Source organism: Nerophis lumbriciformis, linkage group LG11 (assembly GCF_033978685.3).
Source record: "Nerophis lumbriciformis linkage group LG11, RoL_Nlum_v2.1, whole genome shotgun sequence".
In the NCBI taxonomy this organism is placed as follows: domain Eukaryota; kingdom Metazoa; phylum Chordata; class Actinopteri; order Syngnathiformes; family Syngnathidae; genus Nerophis; species Nerophis lumbriciformis.
The window spans coordinates 53,035,828-53,055,058 of record NC_084558.2 but is presented as its reverse complement, the minus strand read 5'-3'; the positions used below and the strand labels follow the sequence as shown (position 1 = coordinate 53,055,058).

General features: G+C 39.8%; 1 protein-coding gene across 1 annotated transcript in view; it reads left to right on the top strand.

The window, feature by feature from the left end:
• The window catches only part of trim23 (tripartite motif containing 23), a 37,057-nt gene extending 19,002 nt beyond the window's left edge, over nt 1–18,055 (top strand). The window contains exons 6-11 of the mRNA XM_061966343.1: nt 1,504–1,719; nt 1,788–1,922; nt 1,980–2,109; nt 10,053–10,163; nt 17,139–17,263; nt 17,333–18,055. Coding sequence (XP_061822327.1) covers nt 1,504–1,719; nt 1,788–1,922; nt 1,980–2,109; nt 10,053–10,163; nt 17,139–17,263; nt 17,333–17,512 — 897 coding nt within the window. The 3' untranslated portion in view covers nt 17,513–18,055. The remainder of the gene's footprint in view (nt 1–1,503; nt 1,720–1,787; nt 1,923–1,979; nt 2,110–10,052; nt 10,164–17,138; nt 17,264–17,332) is intronic.
• Nucleotides 18,056–19,231: the final 1,176 nt, after the last annotated feature.

Here is a 19,231-nt window from a genome sequence, read left to right as displayed (position 1 = left end):
TAGATGTCATATATCACATACAACAATGTAACAGATGTCATTTATCACATACAACAACGTAATAGGTGTCATATATCACATACAACAATGTAATATGTGTCATATATCACATACAACAACGTAATAGATGTCATATATCACATACAACAATGTAATATGTCATATATCACATACAACAATGTAATAGATGTCATATATCACATACAATAATGTAATAGATGTCATATATCACATACAACAATGTAATTTATGTCATATATCACATACAACAATGTAATAAAAGTCATATATCACATACAACAATGTAATAGATGTCATATATCACATACAACAATGTAATAGATGTCATGTATCACATACAACAATGTAATAGATGTCATGTATCACATACAACAACGTAGTAGATGTCATATATCACATACAACAATGTAATATATGTCATACATCACATACAACAATGTAATTTATGTCATATATCACATACAACAATGTAATAAAAGTCATATATCACATACAACAATGTAATAGATGTCATATATCACATACAACAATGTAATAGATGTCATATATCACATACAACAATGTAATATATGTCATACATCACATACAACAATGTAATTTATGTCATATATCACATACAACAATGTAATAAAAGTCATATATCACATACAACAACGTAATATATGTCATATATCACATACAACAATGTAATAGATGTCATATCACATACAACAATGTAATAGATGTCAAATATCACATACAACAACGTAATAGATGTCATATATCACAACAATGTAATGGATGTAATATATCACATACAATAACGTAATATTTGTCATATATCACATACAACAATGTAATAGATGTCATATATCACATACAACAATGTAATAGATGTCATGTATCACATACAACAATGTAACAGATGTCATATATCACATACAACAATGTAATAGATGTCATGTATCACATACAACAATATAATAGATGTCATATATCACATACAACAACGTAATATATGTCATATATCACATACAACAACGTAATAGATGTCATATCACATACAACAACGTAATATATGTCATATATCACATACAACAATGTAATAGATGTCAAATATCACATACAACAACGTAATAGATGTCATATATCACAACAATGTAATGGATGTAATATATCACATACAATAACGTAATATTTGTCATATATCACATACAACAATGTAATAGATGTCATATATCACACAACAATGTAACAGATGTCATATATCACATACAACAACGTAACAGGTGTCATATATCACATACAACAATGTAATAGATGTCATACATCACATACAACAATGTAATAGATGTCATATATTACATACAACAACGTAATAGGTGTCATATTTGCTAGGTTAGCCTATTCTTCAAAAAAGAAGAACGGTTAAACACATTTGAACTAATATTAAGATGTGCAGTGAAGCCTGCTTTTCTTACTGACCCCGTCTTTCCCGCCTAGGTTCCCGGCACAGCAGAGAGTGCTCGCTCCTGCGTGCGCGCCTACTTCGCCGACCTCCACGAGACGCTGTGCCGTCAGGAGGAGATGGCGCTGAGCGTGGTGGACGCCCACGTGCGAGAGAGGCTGATGTGGCTGAGGCAGCAGCAGGAGGACATGACCATCCTGCTGTCCCAGGTGTCCACCGCCTGCCTGCACTGCGAGAAGACGCTCCAGCAGGTGAGATCAGCGACCATGTCCGCCAAACGGAAAGGCGGCGCTCTAACGCGGCGTCCCGCCCGTCTCAGGACGACTGCCGGGTGGTGCTGGCCAAGCAGGAGATCAACTGTCTCCTGGAGACGCTGCAGAAGCAGCAGCATCAGTTCACAGAGCTGGCGGATCACATCCAGCTGGACGCCGGCATCCCCGTCACCTTCACCAAGGTAGACTCCGCACACCCCGGGGGCCACCCCGGTCCTTAATCAGGGTCGTGTTTGCAGGATAACCGGGTCCACATCGGGCCCAAGATGGAGATCCGCGTGGTGACGCTCGGCCTGGACGGCGCCGGAAAAACCACCATCCTCTTCAAGCTGAAACAGGACGAGTTCATGCAGCCCATTCCAACCATCGGTACGCCGCTTTTGTTGTTACTCACTAGGGCCATACCAAAATACCGTGTATAGATCAGGGTGGTCAAAATGCGGCCCGCCAGATGTCGTCGGTTCAACAAGGCATCGCACCGCACTCTCAAATTCATCTTTAAAGTTCAAGTAGCAATGATTGTCACACACACACACACTAGGTGTGGTGAAATTATTCTCTGCATTTGATCCATCACCCTTGATCACCCCCTGGGAGGTGAGGGGAGCAGTGAGCAGCAGTGGTGGCCGGGCCCGGTAATCATTTTTGGTGATTTAACCCCCAATTCCAACCCTTGATGCTGAGTGCCAAGCAGGGAGGTAATGGCTCCCATTTTTATAGTCTTTGGTATGACTCGGCCCGGGGTTTGAACTCACGACCTACCCATCTCACGGCGGACACTCTAACCACTAAGCCACAAATACCAGGCGGTCTCTGAATGCTACATATTTGCTGCCATCTTGTGGACAATATGAATAAATCAGATCCTTTTAAGTACTTTCAAAAGAATAGCACAGCATATACTTGTATGACACAATCCAAACAACCTTCCCTAGTCATGGTGCAAAAAACAAATTGCAACTCAGGCGGTCTCTGAATGCTACATATTTGCTGCCATCTTGTGGACAATATGAATAAATCAGATCCTTTTAAGTACTTTCAAAAGAATAGCACAGCATATACTTGTATGACACAATCCAAACAACCTTCCCTAGTCATGGTGCAAAAAAAAATTGCAACTCAGGCGGTCTCTGAATGCTACATATTTGCAGCCATCTTGTGGACAATATGAATAAATCAGATCCTTTTAAGTACTTTCAAAAGAATAGCACAGCATTCACTTGTATGACACAATCCAAACAACCTTCCCTAGTCATGGTGCAAAGAAAAATTGCAACTCAGGCGGTCTCTGAATGCTACATATTTGCTGCCATCTTGTGGACAATATGAATAAACCAGATCCTTTTAAGTACTTTCAAAAGAATAGCACAGCATTCACTTGTATGACACAATCCAAACAACCTTCCCTAGTCATGGTGCAAAAAAAAAAATTGCAACTCAGGCGGTCTCTGAATGCTACATATTTGCTGCCATCTTGTGGACAATATGAATAAATCAGATCCTTTTAAGTACTTTCAAAAGAATAGCACAGCATATACTCGTATGACACAATCCAAACAACCTTCCCTAGTCATGGTGCAAAAAAAAAAATTGCAACTCAGGCGGTCTCTGAATGCTACATATTTGCTGCCATCTTGTGGACAATATGAATAAATCAGATCCTTTTAAGTACTTTCAAAAGAATAGCACAGCATATACTCGTATGACACAATCCAAACAACCTTCCCTAGTCATGGTGCAAAAAAAAAATTGCAACTCAGGCGGTCTCTGAATGCTACATATTTGCTGCCATCTTGTGGACAATATGAATAAATCAGATCCTTTTAAGTACTTTCAAAAGAATAGCACAGCATTCACTTGTATGACACAATCCAAACAACCTTCTCTAGTCATGGTGCAAAAAAAAATTGCAACTCAGGCGGTCTCTGAATGCTACATATTTGCTGCCATCTTGTGGACAATATGAATAAATCAGATTTAAGTACTTTCAAAAGAATAGCACAGCATATACTTGTATGACACAATCCAAACAACCTTCCCTAGTCAAGGTACAAAAAAAAAATTGCAACTCAGGCGGTCTCTGAATGCTACATATTTGCTGCCATCTTGTGGACAATATGAATAAATCAGATCCTTTTAAGTACTTTCAAAAGAATAGCACAGCATATACTTGTATGACACAATCCAAACAACCTTCCCTAGTCAAGGTGCAAAAAAAAAAATTGCAACTCAGGCGGTCTCTGAATGCTACATATTTGCTGCCATCTTGTGGACAATATGAATAAATCAGATCCTTTTAAGTACTTTCAAAAGAATAGCACAGCATATACTTGTATGACACAATCCAAACAAACTTCCCTAGTCATGGTGCAAAAAAAAAATTGCAACTCAGGTGGTCTCTGAATGCTACATATTTGCTGCCATCTTGTGGACAATATGAATAAATCAGATCCTTTTAAGTACTTTCAAAAGAATAGCACAGCATTCACTTGTATGACACAATCCAAAAAACCTTCCCTAGTCATGGTGCAAAAAAAAAATTGCAACTCAGGCGGTCTCTGAATGCTACATATTTGCTGCCATCTTGTGGACAATATGAATAAATCAGATCCTTTTAAGTACTTTCAAAAGAATAGCACAGCATATACTTGTATGACACAATCCAAACAACCTTCCCTAGTCATGGTGCAAAAAAAAAAAATGCAACTCAGGCGGTCTCTGAATGCTACATATTTGCTGCCATCTTGTGGACAATATGAATAAATCAGATCCTTTTAAGTACTTTCAAAAGAATAGCACAGCATATACTTGTATGACACAATCCAAACAACCTTCCCTAGTCATGGTGCAAAAAAAAATTGCAACTCAGGCGGTCTCTGAATGCTACATATTTGCTGCCATCTTGTGGACAATATGAATAAATCAGATCCTTTTAAGTACTTTCAAAAGAATAGCACAGCATATACCTGTATGACACAATCCAAACAACCTTCCCTAGTCATGGTGCAAAAAAAAATTGCAACTCAGGCGGTCTCTGAATGCTACATATTTGCTGCCATCTTGTGGACAATATGAATAAACCAGATCCTTTTAAGTACTTTCAAAAGAATAGCACAGCATTCACTTGTATGACACAATCCAAACAACCTTCCCTAGTCATGGTGCAAAACAAAAAATGCAACTAACATAAAACTTAACACACATTACACAACCTGCTCACTGAACATTGTAAATATTATTAAAAAAATCTCCAAACACCATAAAAAATCCTAAAATACTCCTATCCAGTGGTAGTCCTAAGTGTCCCAATACTTTTGTTAGGTCCTTATGTCCCATTGCATAAGGACTCCCAGTTTTGAGGTTTGGTTTTTTTGATAAAAAGTTTTGCCGTATATTACTGATGTGTGTGTGTGTAAAATTTGGTGAGTTTTGAAGTATGTTAAGGGGGTCAAATTACAGCGCAAAGTTGCGGAAGAATAATAATAATAATAATAAAACCTTAGAAATTCAATAGGTCCTTATGGCCCATTGCATACCACTGGACAAAAGTATTGGGACACTTACGACGAAAACTGGACAAAAGTATTGGGACACTTGGGACTACAACTTGACAAAAGTATTGGGACACTTATGACTACCACTGGACAAAAGTATTGGGACACTTACGACGAAAACTGGACAAAAGTATTGGGACACTTGGGACTACAACTTGACAAAAGTATTGGGACACTTATGACTACCACTGGACAAAAGTATTGGGACACTTATGACTACCACTGGACAAAAGTATTGGGACACTTATGACGAACACAAGATGGCTGCTTAAAAGCAGGAAGCACCAACGTGCCCACACAATGCAGACAAGGTAGGTACACTTTATTAATTTATTTCCTCGGCCAAAAATCTACAGGAAGTTTGCTATTCCCCCTTCAACACTAAATTTTAGTAAAATCAGTCACTTTTGCCTTTTTGAGCTTTAATTTGACCCCCTTAACATGCTTCAAAACTCACCAAACTGAACACACACATCAGGACTGGCTAAAATTGCGATCTAATGAAAAAACCTAACCCCAAATCAAAAAATTGTGCTCTACCGCAATTTTTTTATAAAACGCAGAAAAAACTGCTCGGAAGAAAAAAATGACAAAACTGCCTGTAACTCCCACAGGGAACGTCGGAAAGACATGAAACAAAAACCTCTATGTAGGTCTCACTTAGACCTACATTTCATATTTTTCCTAGGGGGCGCTAGAGCACAATTTTGAGTTTTGTGGTTTGGTTGTTTTTTAAAAAAAGGCAATTTTCGCATGTCCTGATGTGTGGGTCAAATATGGTGAGTTTTGAAGCATGTTAAGTGGGTCAAATTAAAGCTCAAAAAGGCAAAAGTGACTGATTTTACTCAAATTTAGTGTTGAAGGGGGAATAGCAAACTTCCTGTAGATTTTTGGCCGAGGAAATAAATTAATAAAGTGTACCTACCTTGTCGTGGCGGCGGAAGAATAAAGAATAAAACCTTACAAATTCAATAGGTCCTTATGTCCCATTGCATAAGGACTCCCCTAAAACTGGACAAAAGTATTGGGACACTTGGGACTACAACTTGACAAAAGTATTGGGCCACTTGGGACTAAAACTTGACAAAAGCATTGGGACACTTGACTACAACTTGACATAAGTATTGGGACACTTAGGACTACCACTGGACACAAGTATTGGGACACTTACACTGGACAAAAGTATTGGGCCACTTGGGACTAAAACTTGACAAAACTCTAAAGGCTTAGTGGCCACATGCGTGGACAGCACCTTTTAGCTCTTATTTCCAAAATGGTGTACACTACTGAATTGGGGTCTTATGGCCGCTTATGTGGACACTTATACTGCCATCTGGTGGTGTCAGAAGAGTATAACATACAATGGAATTTTGAAAAAAAAAAAAGTGTAAAAAACATGAAGTACCGTATTTTCCGCACCATAAGCCGCCCCGTGTTATAAGCCGCGCCTTCAATGAACGGCATATTTCAAAACTTTGTCCACCTATAAGCCGCCCCGTGTTATAAGCCGCATCTAACTGCGCTAAAGGGAATGTCAAAAAAACAGTCAGATAGGTCAGTCAAACTTTAATAATATATTAAAAACCAGCGTTCTAACAACTCTGTTCACTCCCAAAATGTACGCAAATGTGCAATCACAAACATAGTAAAATTCAAACTAGTGCAGAGCAATAGCAATAACTTAATGTTGCTCGAACGTTAATGTCACAACACACAAAATAAACATAACACTCACTTTCTGAAGTTATTCTTCATTCATAAATCCCTCGAATTCTTCTCCTACGGTGTCCGAATTAAAAAGTTGGGCGAATTACGGGATCCAAAATGGCCGGCTCCGTCTCGTCGAAGTCATCAGAGTCAGTGTCGCTGCTGTTTTTCCAGCAGTTCTGTGAATCCTGCCTTCCGGAAAGCTCGGACCACAGTTGAGACCGAAATATCCGCCCAGGCATTTACGATCCACTGGCAGATGTTGGCGTATGTCGTCTGGCGCTGTCTCCCTGTCTTAGTGAATGTGTGTTCGCCTTCGGTCATCCATTGTTCCCACGCCGTTCGCAGTCATGCTTTAAATGCCTTGTTGACACCAATATCCAGCGGGTTGGAGTTCTTTGGTTAATCCACCCGGAATGACGGCGAGTGTTGTATTTGTGTGCTTCACTTGTTTTTTGACACCATCTGTGATGTGGGCGCGCATGGAGTCGTATATCAACATGGACGGAGCTGTGTGAAAAAAGCCACCCGGCCTCTTCGCGTAAACTTCCCTTAACCACTCGCTCATCTTTTCTTCATCCATCCATCCCTTCGAGTTAGCTTTTATGATGACGCCGGCTGGAAAGGTCTCTTTTGGCAAGGTCTTCCTTTTGAATATCACCATGGGTGGAAGTTTCAGGCCATTAGCATGGCAAGCTAGAACCACAGTGAAGGACGACTTCTCATTCCCTGTGGTGCGAATATTCACCGTACGTGCTCCCGTTGTATCCACAGTGCGGTTCACAAGAATATCAGTTGCTGTGAAATAGTAATCCGTGTGAGGATGGAGAGATTGCGTCTTTTCATGAACCGGATCCTTGTCGCTTAGTAGGAGCCATTTTGTGGTCTTTACAGATGTAAACAGGAAATGAAACGTACGGTAATATCCGCGCGCTTTTTCTTCTTCTACGCGGGCGGGTGGTTGCTTACAGTAGAAGAAGAAGCGCTTCCTGTTCTATGGGGGCGGTTGCTTGCGTAGAAGAAGAAGCGCTTCCTGTTCTACCGGGAAAAAAGATGGCGGCTGTTTACCGTAGTTACGAGACCGAAACTTTATGAAAATGAATCTTAATATTAATCCATATATAAAGCGCACCGGGTTAAAAGCCGCACTGTCAGCTTTTGAGTAAATTCGTGGTTTTTAGGTGCGGCTAATGGTGCGGAAAATACGGTACATTTCATATTTTTCCTAGGGGGCGCTAGAGCGCAATTTTGAGTTTTGTGGTTCGTTTTTTTTTTTTAAAAAGGCAATTTTCGCATGTCCTGATGTGTGGGTCAAATATGGTGAGTTTTGAAGCATGTTAAGTGGGTCAAATTACAGTTTAATGTGGCGGCGGAAGAATAAAGAATAAAACCTTACAAATTCAATAGGTCCTTATGTCCCATTGCATAAGGACTCCCCTAAAACTGGACAAAAGTATTGGGACACTTAGGACTACAACTTGACAAAAGTATTGGGCCACTTGGGACTAAAACTTGACAAAAGCATTGGGACACTTGACTACAACTTGACATAAGTATTGGGACACTTAGGACTACCACTGGACAAAAGTATTGGGACACTTATGACTACCACTGGACAAAAGTATTGGGACACTTATGACGAACAAAAGATGGCTGCTTAAAAGCAGGAAGCACCAACGTGCCCACACAATGCAGACAAGGTAGGTACACTTTATTAATTTATTTCCTCGGCCAAAAATCTACAGGAAGTTTGCTATTCCCCCTTCAACACTAAATTTTAGTAAAATCAGTCACTTTTGCCTTTTTGAGCTTTAATTTGACCCCCTTAACATGCTTCAAAACTCACCAAACTGAACACACACACCAGGACTGGCTAAAATTGCGATCTAATGAAAAAACCTAACCCCAAATCAAAAAATTGTGCTCTACCGCAATTTTTTTATAAAACGCAGAAAAAACTGCTCCTCGGAAGAAAAAAATGACAAAACTGCCTGTAACTCCCACAGGGAACGTCGGAAAGACATGAAACAAAAACCTCTATGTAGGTCTCACTTAGACCTACATTTCATATTTTTCCTAGGGGGCGCTAGAGCGCAATTTTGAGTTTTGAGGTTCGTTTTTTTTTTTTAAAAAGGCAATTTTCGCATGTCCTGATGTGTGGGTCAAATATGGTGAGTTTTGAAGCATGTTAAGTGGGTCAAATTAAAGCTCAAAAAGGCAAAAGTGACTGATTTTACTCAAATTTAGTGTTGAAGGGGGAATAGCAAACTTCCTGTAGATTTTTGGCCGAGGAAATAAATTAATAAAGTGTACCTACCTTGTCGTGGCGGCGGAAGAATAAAGAATAAAACCTTACAAATTCAATAGGTCCTTATGTCCCATTGCATAAGGACTCCCCTAAAACTGGACAAAAGTATTGGGACACTTGGGACTACAACTTGACAAAAGTATTGGGCCACTTGGGACTAAAACTTGACAAAAGCATTGGGACACTTGACTACAACTTGACATAAGTATTGGGACACTTAGGACTACCACTGGACACAAGTATTGGGACACTTACACTGGACAAAAGTATTGGGCCACTTGGGACTAAAACTTGACAAAACTCTAAAGGCTTAGTGGCCACATGCGTGGACAGCACCTTTTAGCTCTTATTTCCAAAATGGTGTACACTACTGAATTGGGGTCTTATGGCCACCTGGTGGTGTTAGAAGAGTATAACATACAATGGAATTTTGAAGAAAAAAAAGTGTAAAAAAACATGAAGTACACGTTTGTTACTTATGGACTAAGTAACAGTAGTCTTAGTTTTTATTCTAATTAGGGTCCAATAAGCTCAAGTAGCAAAGAGAAATAAAAAAAAAGCATGTAAACAAACAGCTTGGGCCTTAAGAGGTTAAAATAAAAATGTTTACATTTTATATAATTTCCTCCTGCTTCCTATTTTCCAAGATCAATAATCATCGCTATCGGTTGATATCAAACACTTGTATCGTGATACAGTTTTCAGCCTTGCTGCTCATCACATGAAACTGTGTGTTTGCCAAGGTTTCAACGTGGAAACTGTGGAGTACAAGAACTTGAAGTTCACCATCTGGGACGTGGGGGGGAAGCACAAGCTGAGACCGCTGTGGAAACATTATTATCTCAACACTCAAGGTAGGATTTTGGTCATTTTTGTTCGGTACAAGACGACGCGACCTTTGTTCTTGTGTATCGGACATTAGTAACAACTTTGGATGCGATGCAGATTAGGGATGTCCCGATCCGATATTTGGATCGGATCGGCCGCCGATATTTGCAAAAAAAATGCGTATCGGCAAAGCACAGGAAAATGCCGATCCAGATCCAGTTTAAAAAAAACTCCGGTCCGTGTTTTCCAACGCAGACATTTAAATAATACATTCCACTTTTTCCGTTCCGCATTTTCCAGCACACCTTCAACACATCCACACGTCTGTGGATACTCACGCAGTTGCTTTTAGCTGCTGGCATTACACGACAGGCTCTTCTCACTCTTTCCTGTCTCTCCTTCTCACAGACAGCAAGCGCACTTTCTTACACACGTCACATACTGTCACGACACACGTCACGTCATACAGTGGGGCAAAAAAGTATTTAGTCAGCCACCAATTGTGCAAGTTCTCCTACTTAAAATGATGACAGAGGTCTGTCATTGTCATCATAGGTACACTTCAACTGTGAGAGACAGAATGTGAAAAAAAAATCCAGGAATTCACATTGTAGGATTTTTAAAGAATTTATTTGTAAATTATGGTGGAAAATAAGTATTTGGTCAATAACAAAAATTTAACTCAATACTTTGTAATATAACCTTTGTTGGCAATAACAGTGGTCAAACGATTACTATAGGTCTTTACCAGGTTTGCACACACAGTAGCTGGTATTTTGGCCCATTCCTACATGCAGATCTTCTCGAGAGCAGTGATGTTTTGGGGCTGTTGCCGAGCAACACAGACTTTCAACTCCCTCCACAGATTTTCTATGGGGTTGAGGTCTGGAGACTGGCTAGGCCACTCCAGGACTTTCAAATGCTTCTTACGGACCCACTCCTTCGTTGCTCGGGCGGTGTGTTTGGGATCATTGTCATGCTGGAAGACACAGCCACGTTTCATCTTCAAAGCTCTCACTGATGGAAGGAGGTTTTGGCTCAAAATCTCACGATACATGGCTCCATTCATTCTTTCCTTAACACGGATCAGTCGGCCTGTCCCCTTAGCAGAAAAACAGCCCCAAAGCATGATGTTTCCACCCCCGTGCTTCACAGTAGGTATGGTGTTCTTGGGATGCAACTCAGTATTCGTCTTCCTCCAAACACGACGAGTTGAGTTTATACCAAAAAGTTCTATTTTGGTTTCATCTGACCACATGACATTCTCCCAATCCTCTGCTGTATCATCCATGTGCTCCCTGGCAAACTTCAGACGGGCTGGCTTAAGCCGGGGGACACGTCTGGCCCTGCAGGATTTGATTCCCTGTCGGCGTAGTGTGTTACTGATGGTAACCTTTGTTACTTTGGTCCCAGCTCTCTGCAGGTCATTCACCAGGTCCCCCCGTGTGGTTCTGGGATTTTTGCTCACCGTTCTCATGATCATTTTGACCCCACGGGATGAGATCTTGCGTGGAGCCCCAGATCGAGGGAGATTATCAGTGGTCTTGTATGTCTTCCGTTTTCTGATAATTGCTCCCACAGTTGATTTTTTCACACCAAGCTGCTTGCCTATTGTAGATTCGCTCTTCACAGTCTGGTGCAGGTCTACATTTATTTTCCTGGTGTCCTTCGACAGCTCTTTGGTCTTGGCCATAGTGGAGTTTGGAGTCTTGACTGTTTGAGGCTGTGGACAGGTGTCTTTTATACAGATAACGAGTTCAAACAGGTGCCATTAATACAGGTAACGAGTGGAGGACAGAAGAGCTTCTTAAAGAAGAAGTTACAGGTCTGTGAGAGCCAGAGATCTTCCTTGTTTGAAGTGACCAAATACTTATTTTCCACCATAATTTACAAATAAATTCTTTAAAATTCCTACAATGTGAATTCCTGGATTTTTTTTTCACATTCTGTCTCTCACAGTTGAAGTGTACCTATGATGAAAATTACAGACCTCTGTCTTCATTTTAAGTGGGAGAACTTGCACAATCTGTGGCTGACTAAATTCTTTTTTGCCCCACTGTATATATCGTGTATCGCAATATGGCCTTAAAATATGGCAATATTAAAAAAAGGCCATATCGCCCAGCCCTAGTTCAATGATGCCATTTCTGTTTGTCATGTATAATTTTGTCTATTTTGTGTTTATCCTTGAATAAACAGGTCAGTTTCTTGTTACCAACCATTGTGTATTATTCAAACTCCCCTAATTCAGCTGGCTAGTTGTTATCAAGAGTACTAAAACCCTTTTCAACATGATTCTGACAACTAAGTAGGCTAAATAACTTTAAACTTTAATACATGCTCGGATAGGCCAGTATCGGTATCGGATCGGAAGTGCAAAAACAATATCGGTATCGGATCGGAAGTACAAAAACCTGGATCGGGACATCCCTAATGCAGATATAGGAGCTTGAAAAGTAGGCCGATACCAATCATAGAACATACTTTATGTTGTGTGGAAGGTTCAAACTATGAAAAACACTAACATGTTTATTATTAACCGTCTGGTATGGACTTATGCTGTCTTTAAGTTGAAGTGGTCATTGTTTTCTGGCAACACCTACTGTAGTGGTCACAATAATTCATGAAGTGAAGCTCGTGATGGACTAAGTTGAGCGACGCGGACACATTTGTTACTGGATATTTGTATGTGTAAGTAATACGTACACATCATTGTCTATGTTGACAAATGTGCTGCAACATCATTCCAATGAATGATTACCTATGTCTAGCTTGTGTGCTTAGCTGTTGTGTAGCTGCCAGCTCCCATGTTTACCTTTGCTAAATGACTTTAGGAAAATGGAAGAAATGGTGTGTTTATTGGAGGATTTAGATGCTAACTAGCTCTACACATGTAAACAATGTCCAATATCATATCGGATCAGCCCTTAAAATGTACTTGACCCAAATATAAACCGTTATTTGTTTCTCCGGAACAGTCTCCAAATAACAGGTGGTCTTATATTCATGGGGCTTTACCATTGCAGATTAGTAGAAGTACATTTTTTGTCAAACAAGTAATATGTCCAACGAAGGGTTGTCCCGATACCAATAGTTTGGTACCGGTACCGAAATGTATTTTTAATTTTTTTTAATTTTTTTTTTTAATTATTGTCTTTATTTGAAGATAAAATGTTAGTGTACATGAAACATATGTTTATTATTGTCATTTAGTCCTTAAATAAAATAGACAACTTGTCTTTTAGTAGTAAGTAAACAAACAAAGACTCCTGACTAACATATTGTGTCATTTATACACCTATTATGAGGGACAAACTGTAAAAAAATGGATTATTAATCTACTTGTTCATTTATTGTTAATATTTTCTGTTTTAACTTGTTCTATCTACACTTCTGTTCAAATGTAATAATCACTTATTCTTCTCTTCTTTGATACTTGACATTAGTTCTGGATGATACCACACATTTAGGTATCGACTCGATACCAAGTAGTTACAGGATCATACATTGGTCATATTCAAAGTCCTCATGTGTCCAGGGACATATTTACTGACTTTATAAACATAATATGAATTTTTTAAAAAGGAAAAAAGATTTTGTGACAATACAAATCATAGTATTATCGACTAGATCCGCTTCTGTACTTGGTATCATTACAGTGGATGTCACCCATGGCGTTTGTTTACATTGTGACGCCGGTGAGCTATTGTATCCTCCTACGGTGTGTAGTGAAGCATGTTTAGCTATTCCTCGTCCTCCAGTGATAATGATACTTGTAAGAAATGTACTTTATTTGTCGCCATGGAGGCCAGGATTAGTGATTAAGAAGTAGCTAAAACACTTTAGCCGCTAGCTAGCTAGCCATGTCTTAAAGCAGCTCTTCCTGAGGGTGTTTCAGTGTTATAACTTCACCTTTATCTTGACTTTCTACACCAAAATGCGTCCATTCTCCCTTTTCTGTCTCCACACTGTGTCTGCTTGTAAGTACTCTGTGTGTGTGCACTGCCCAACATGCTCCTCTGCTCGTAAAACCAGCAATGTCACCATGTGACGACGAGGCGCCGTCATGCCCGTTAAAAGGGGGGTGGGCCGGTACTTTTTTAATACCGAATATGATTCAGTCAATATGATGGCAGTCACACATAAGAGATACGTGTCGACTGCATTATGCTTTTGGCATGTTACCAGAATATAGTCACAATCGTTCGAGAAAATTGCTGTACAACAATAGGAATATTTTTCGTAATGACACGATGAATACTCGTGATGTTACGGAAATAAAGTCGGAATGTAAAACAAAATAATTGTACAACTACACAAAATATTTGAAAATATAACCTGGAAATATGTGCTATATAATAAGAATAAAGTCGTAACGCACAATTACGAAAATGTGCTTCATACGATACATTTGTTGCCAGAAAATTACGTAACGTTACGAGAGCAAAGTCAAAAGGCGACAGGGAAATAGTTCATTGGTAATGTTACGATATAAAAGTTGTAAAATTACAGAAATTAATGATTACCGTATCTTCCGGACTATAAAAATACTTTAATTTTCTCAAAACTAGACAGTGCGCCTTATAACCCGGTGCGCCTAATGTACGGAATAGTTCTGGTTGTGCTTACCGACCTCAAAGCTATTTTATATGGTACGTAGTGCCAGTAGATGGCAGTCACACATAAGAGATACGTGTCGACTGCATAATGCTTTTGGCATGTTACCAAAAAAAAGTAATCGATTGACCAGAATATAGTCACAATCGTTCGAGAAAATTGCTGCACAACAATAGGAATATTTTTCGTAATGACACGATGAATACTCGTGATGTTACGGAAATAAAATCGGAATGTGATACAAAATAATTACACAAAATATTTGAAAATATAACTTGAAAATATGTGCTATAAGACAAGAATAAAGTCGTAACGCACAATTACAAAAATGTGGTTCATACGCTACATTTGTTGCCAGAAAATTACGTAACGTTACGAGATCAAAGTCAAAAGGCGACAGGTAATGTTACGATATAAAAGTTGTAAAATTACAGAAATTAATGATTACCGTATCTTCCGGACTATAAGGCGCACTTAAAATACTTTCATTTTCTCAAAACTAGACAGTGCGCCTTATAACCCGGTGCGCCTAACGTACGGAATAGTTCTGGTTGTGCTTACCGACATCAAAGCTATTTTATTTGGTACGTAGTGCCAGTAGATGGCAGTCACACATAAGAGATACGTGTCGACTGCATAACGCTTTTGGCATGTTACCAAAAAAAAGTAATCGATTGACCAGAATATAGTCACAATCGTTCGAGAAAATTGCTGCACAACAATAGGAATATTTTTCGTAATGACACGATGAATACTCGTGATGTTACGGAAATAAAATCGGAATGTGATACAAAATAATTACACAAAATATTTGAAAATATAACTTGAAAATATGTGCTATATGACAAGAATAAAGTCGTAACGCACAATTACGAAAATGTGCTTCATACGATACATTTGTTGCCAGAAAATTACGTAACGTTACGAGAGCAAAGTGAAAAGGCGACAGGGAAATAGTTCATTGGTAATGTTACGATATAAAAGTTGTAAAATTACAGAAATGAATGATTACCGTATTTTTCGGACTATAAGGCGCACTTAAAATACTTTCATTTTCTCAAAACTAGACAGTGCGCCTTATAACCCGGTGCGCCTAATGTACGGAATAGTTCTGGTTGTGCTTACCGACCTCAAAGCTATTTTATTTGGTACGTAGTGCCAGTAGATGGCAGTCACACATAAGAGATACGTGTTGACTGCATAACGCTTTTGGCATGTAGCCAAAAAAAGTAATCGATTGACCAGAATATAGTCACAATCGTTTGAGAAAATTGCTGCACAACAATAGGAATATTTTTCGTAATGACACGATGAATACTCGTGATGTTACGGAAATAAAATCGGAATGTGATACAAAATAATTACACAAAATATTTGAAAATATAACTTGAAAATATGTGCTATATGACAAGAATAAAGTCGTAACGCACAATTACGAAAATGTGCTTCATACGATACATTTGTAGCCAGAAAATTACGTAACGTTACGAGAGCAAAGTCAAAAGGCGACAGGGAAATAGTTCATTGGTAATGTTACGATATAAAAGTTGTAAAATTACAGAAATTAATGATTACCGTATCTTCCGGACTATAAGGCGCACTTAAAATACTTTAATTCTCTCAAAACTAGACAGTGCGCCTTATAACCCGGTGCGCCTAATGTACGTAATAGTTCTGGTTGTGCTTACCGACATCAAAGCTATTTTATTTGGTACGTAGTGCCAGTAGATGGCAGTCACACATAAGAGATACGTGTCGACTGCATAACGCTTTTGGCATGTTACCAAAAAAAAGTAATCGATTGACCAGAATATAGTCACAATCGTTCGAGAAAATTGCTGCACAACAATAGGAATATTTTCCGTAATGACACGATGAATACTCGTGATGTTACGGAAATAAAATCGGAATGTAAAACAAAATAATTGTACAACTACACAAAATATTTGAGAATATAACTTGAAAATATGTGCTGTATGACAAGAATAAAGTCGGAACGCACAATTACGAAAATGTTTGTTGCCAGAAAATTACGTAACGTTACGAGAGCAAAGTCAAAAGGCGACAGGGAAATAGTTAATTGGTAATGTTACGATATAAAAGTTGTAAAATTACAGAAATTAATGATTACCGTATTTTTCGGACTATAAGGCGCACTTAAAATACTTTCATTTTCTCAAAACTAGACAGTGCGCCTAATGTACGGAATAGTTCTGGTTGTGCTTGCCGACCTCAAAGCTATTTTATTTGGTACGTAGTGGAACGATAAGTGTGACCAGTAGATGGCAGTCACACATAAGAGATACGTGTGGACTGCAATATGACGCGAGTAAACATACGGTAGTTTTTGAGGATAAAGAAATGAGTGTTAACTACCTGCGCAGCCGTGGTGTTCGTGGTGGACAGCGGCCACCGGGATCGTCTGATGGAGGCGCACGGCGAGCTGGCCAAGCTGCTGACGGAGAAGGAGCTGCGAGACGCTCTGCTCCTCATCTTCGCCAACAAGCAGGTACCTGGCAGGTCAGCAGGCGCCGTCAGGACGGACGCAAAGGCGTTAAGGTTCTTAATTTCCTGGCAGGACGTCCCCGGCGTGGTGTCCGTGGAGGAGATGACGGAGCTGCTGGGTCTGCACAAGCTGTGCTGCGGGCGCAGCTGGCACGTCCAGGGCTGCGACGCCCGCAGCGGGGTGGGCCTCCACGAGGGTCTGGACTGGCTCTCCAGGCAGCTGGTGGCCGCCGGGGTCCTGGATGTGGCCTAAAACCTGCTGGACTCTGTGGAGATGGAGGACTCAGACACTGGCAGGTACTAGCGCCTTGCAGACTCACTACAACTACATTCTCATCAGAAGGAGGTTTTGTGCCACAATTGATGATTCTAATTCAAACAATAATTTATACATTTTGTGAAAAAAAAAATCTAAAATAATTTTGATTGAGACCATTTTTTTCATGACCGTTTTATTTATTTAATGACCTTTATATGAACAAATCCATCACTCAGCGTCGAAAGTTCAGCCCGTAGCTACATTTGTAATGGTTAGCATTGCTAACAGCTTTTCTGCAGGTGTACACCTCAGCGTCAAACATTTTGCAGCTTGAATAATACCTGTTAGCATGCTAACGTTAATATGCTAGCATTTTTTTGGCTAATAATGTAGGTATTGTTGCGTTTTGGACCAGTTGTTCCTCCCAGGGAATTCAAGTCACAAGTCGCTCCCAAGCTCTTTACGACACTTAAAGCTGAGTAGAAAAACCACCAGAGACAGAATATGTATTTTGTAATATATTTGCAAAGCTTTGCATATATATACAGGTAAAAGCCAGTAAATTAGAATATTTTGAAAAACTTGATTTATTTCAGTAATTGCATTCAAAAGGTGTAACTTGTACATTATATTTATTCATTGCACACAGACTGATGCATTCAAATGTTTATTTCATTTAATTTTGATGATTTGAAGTGGCAACAAATGAAAATCCAAAATTCCGTGTGTCACAAAATTAGAATATTACTTAAGGCTAATACAAAAAAGGGATTTTTAGAAATGTTGGCCAACTGAAAAGTATGAAAATGAAAAATATGAGCATGTACAATACTCAATACTTGGTTGGAGCTCCTTTTGCCTCAATTACTGCGTTAATGCGGCGTGGCATGGAGTCCATGAGTTTCTGGCACTGCTCAGGTGTTATGAGAGCCCAGGTTGCTCTGATAGTGGCCTTCAACTCTTCTGCGTTTTTGGGTCTGGCATTTTGCATCTTCCTTTTCACAATACCCCACAGATTTTCTATGGGGCTAAGGTCAGGGGAGTTGGCGGGCCAATTTAGAACAGAAATACCATGGTCCGTAAACCAGGCACGGGTAGATTTTGCGCTGTGTGCAGGCGCCAAGTCCTGTTGGAACTTGAAATCTCCATCTCCATAGAGCAGGTCAGCAGCAGGAAGCATGAAGTGCTCTAAAACTTGCTGGTAGACGGCTGCGTTGACCCTGGATCTCAGGAAACAGAGTGGACCGACACCAGCAGATGACATGGCACCCCAAACCATCACTGATGGTGGAAACTTTACACTAGACTTCAGGCAACGTGGATCCTGTGCCTCTCCTGTCTTCCTCCAGACTCTGGGACCTCGATTTCCAAAGGAAATGCAAAATTTGCATGGTTGGGTGATGGTTTGGGGTGCCACGTCATCTGCTGGTGTCGGTCCACTCTGTTTCCTGAGATCCAGGGTCAACGCAGCCGTCTACCAGCAAGTTTTAGAGCACTTCATGCTTCCTGCTGCTGACCTGCTCTATGGAGATGGAGATTTCAAGTTCCAACAGGACTTGGCGCCTGCACACAGCGCAAAATCTACCCGTGCCTGGTTTACGGACCATGGTATTTCTGTTCTAAATTGGCCCGCCAACTCCCCTGACCTTAGCCCCATAGAAAATCTGTGGGGTATTGTGAAAAGGAAGATGCAGAATGCCAGACCCAAAAACG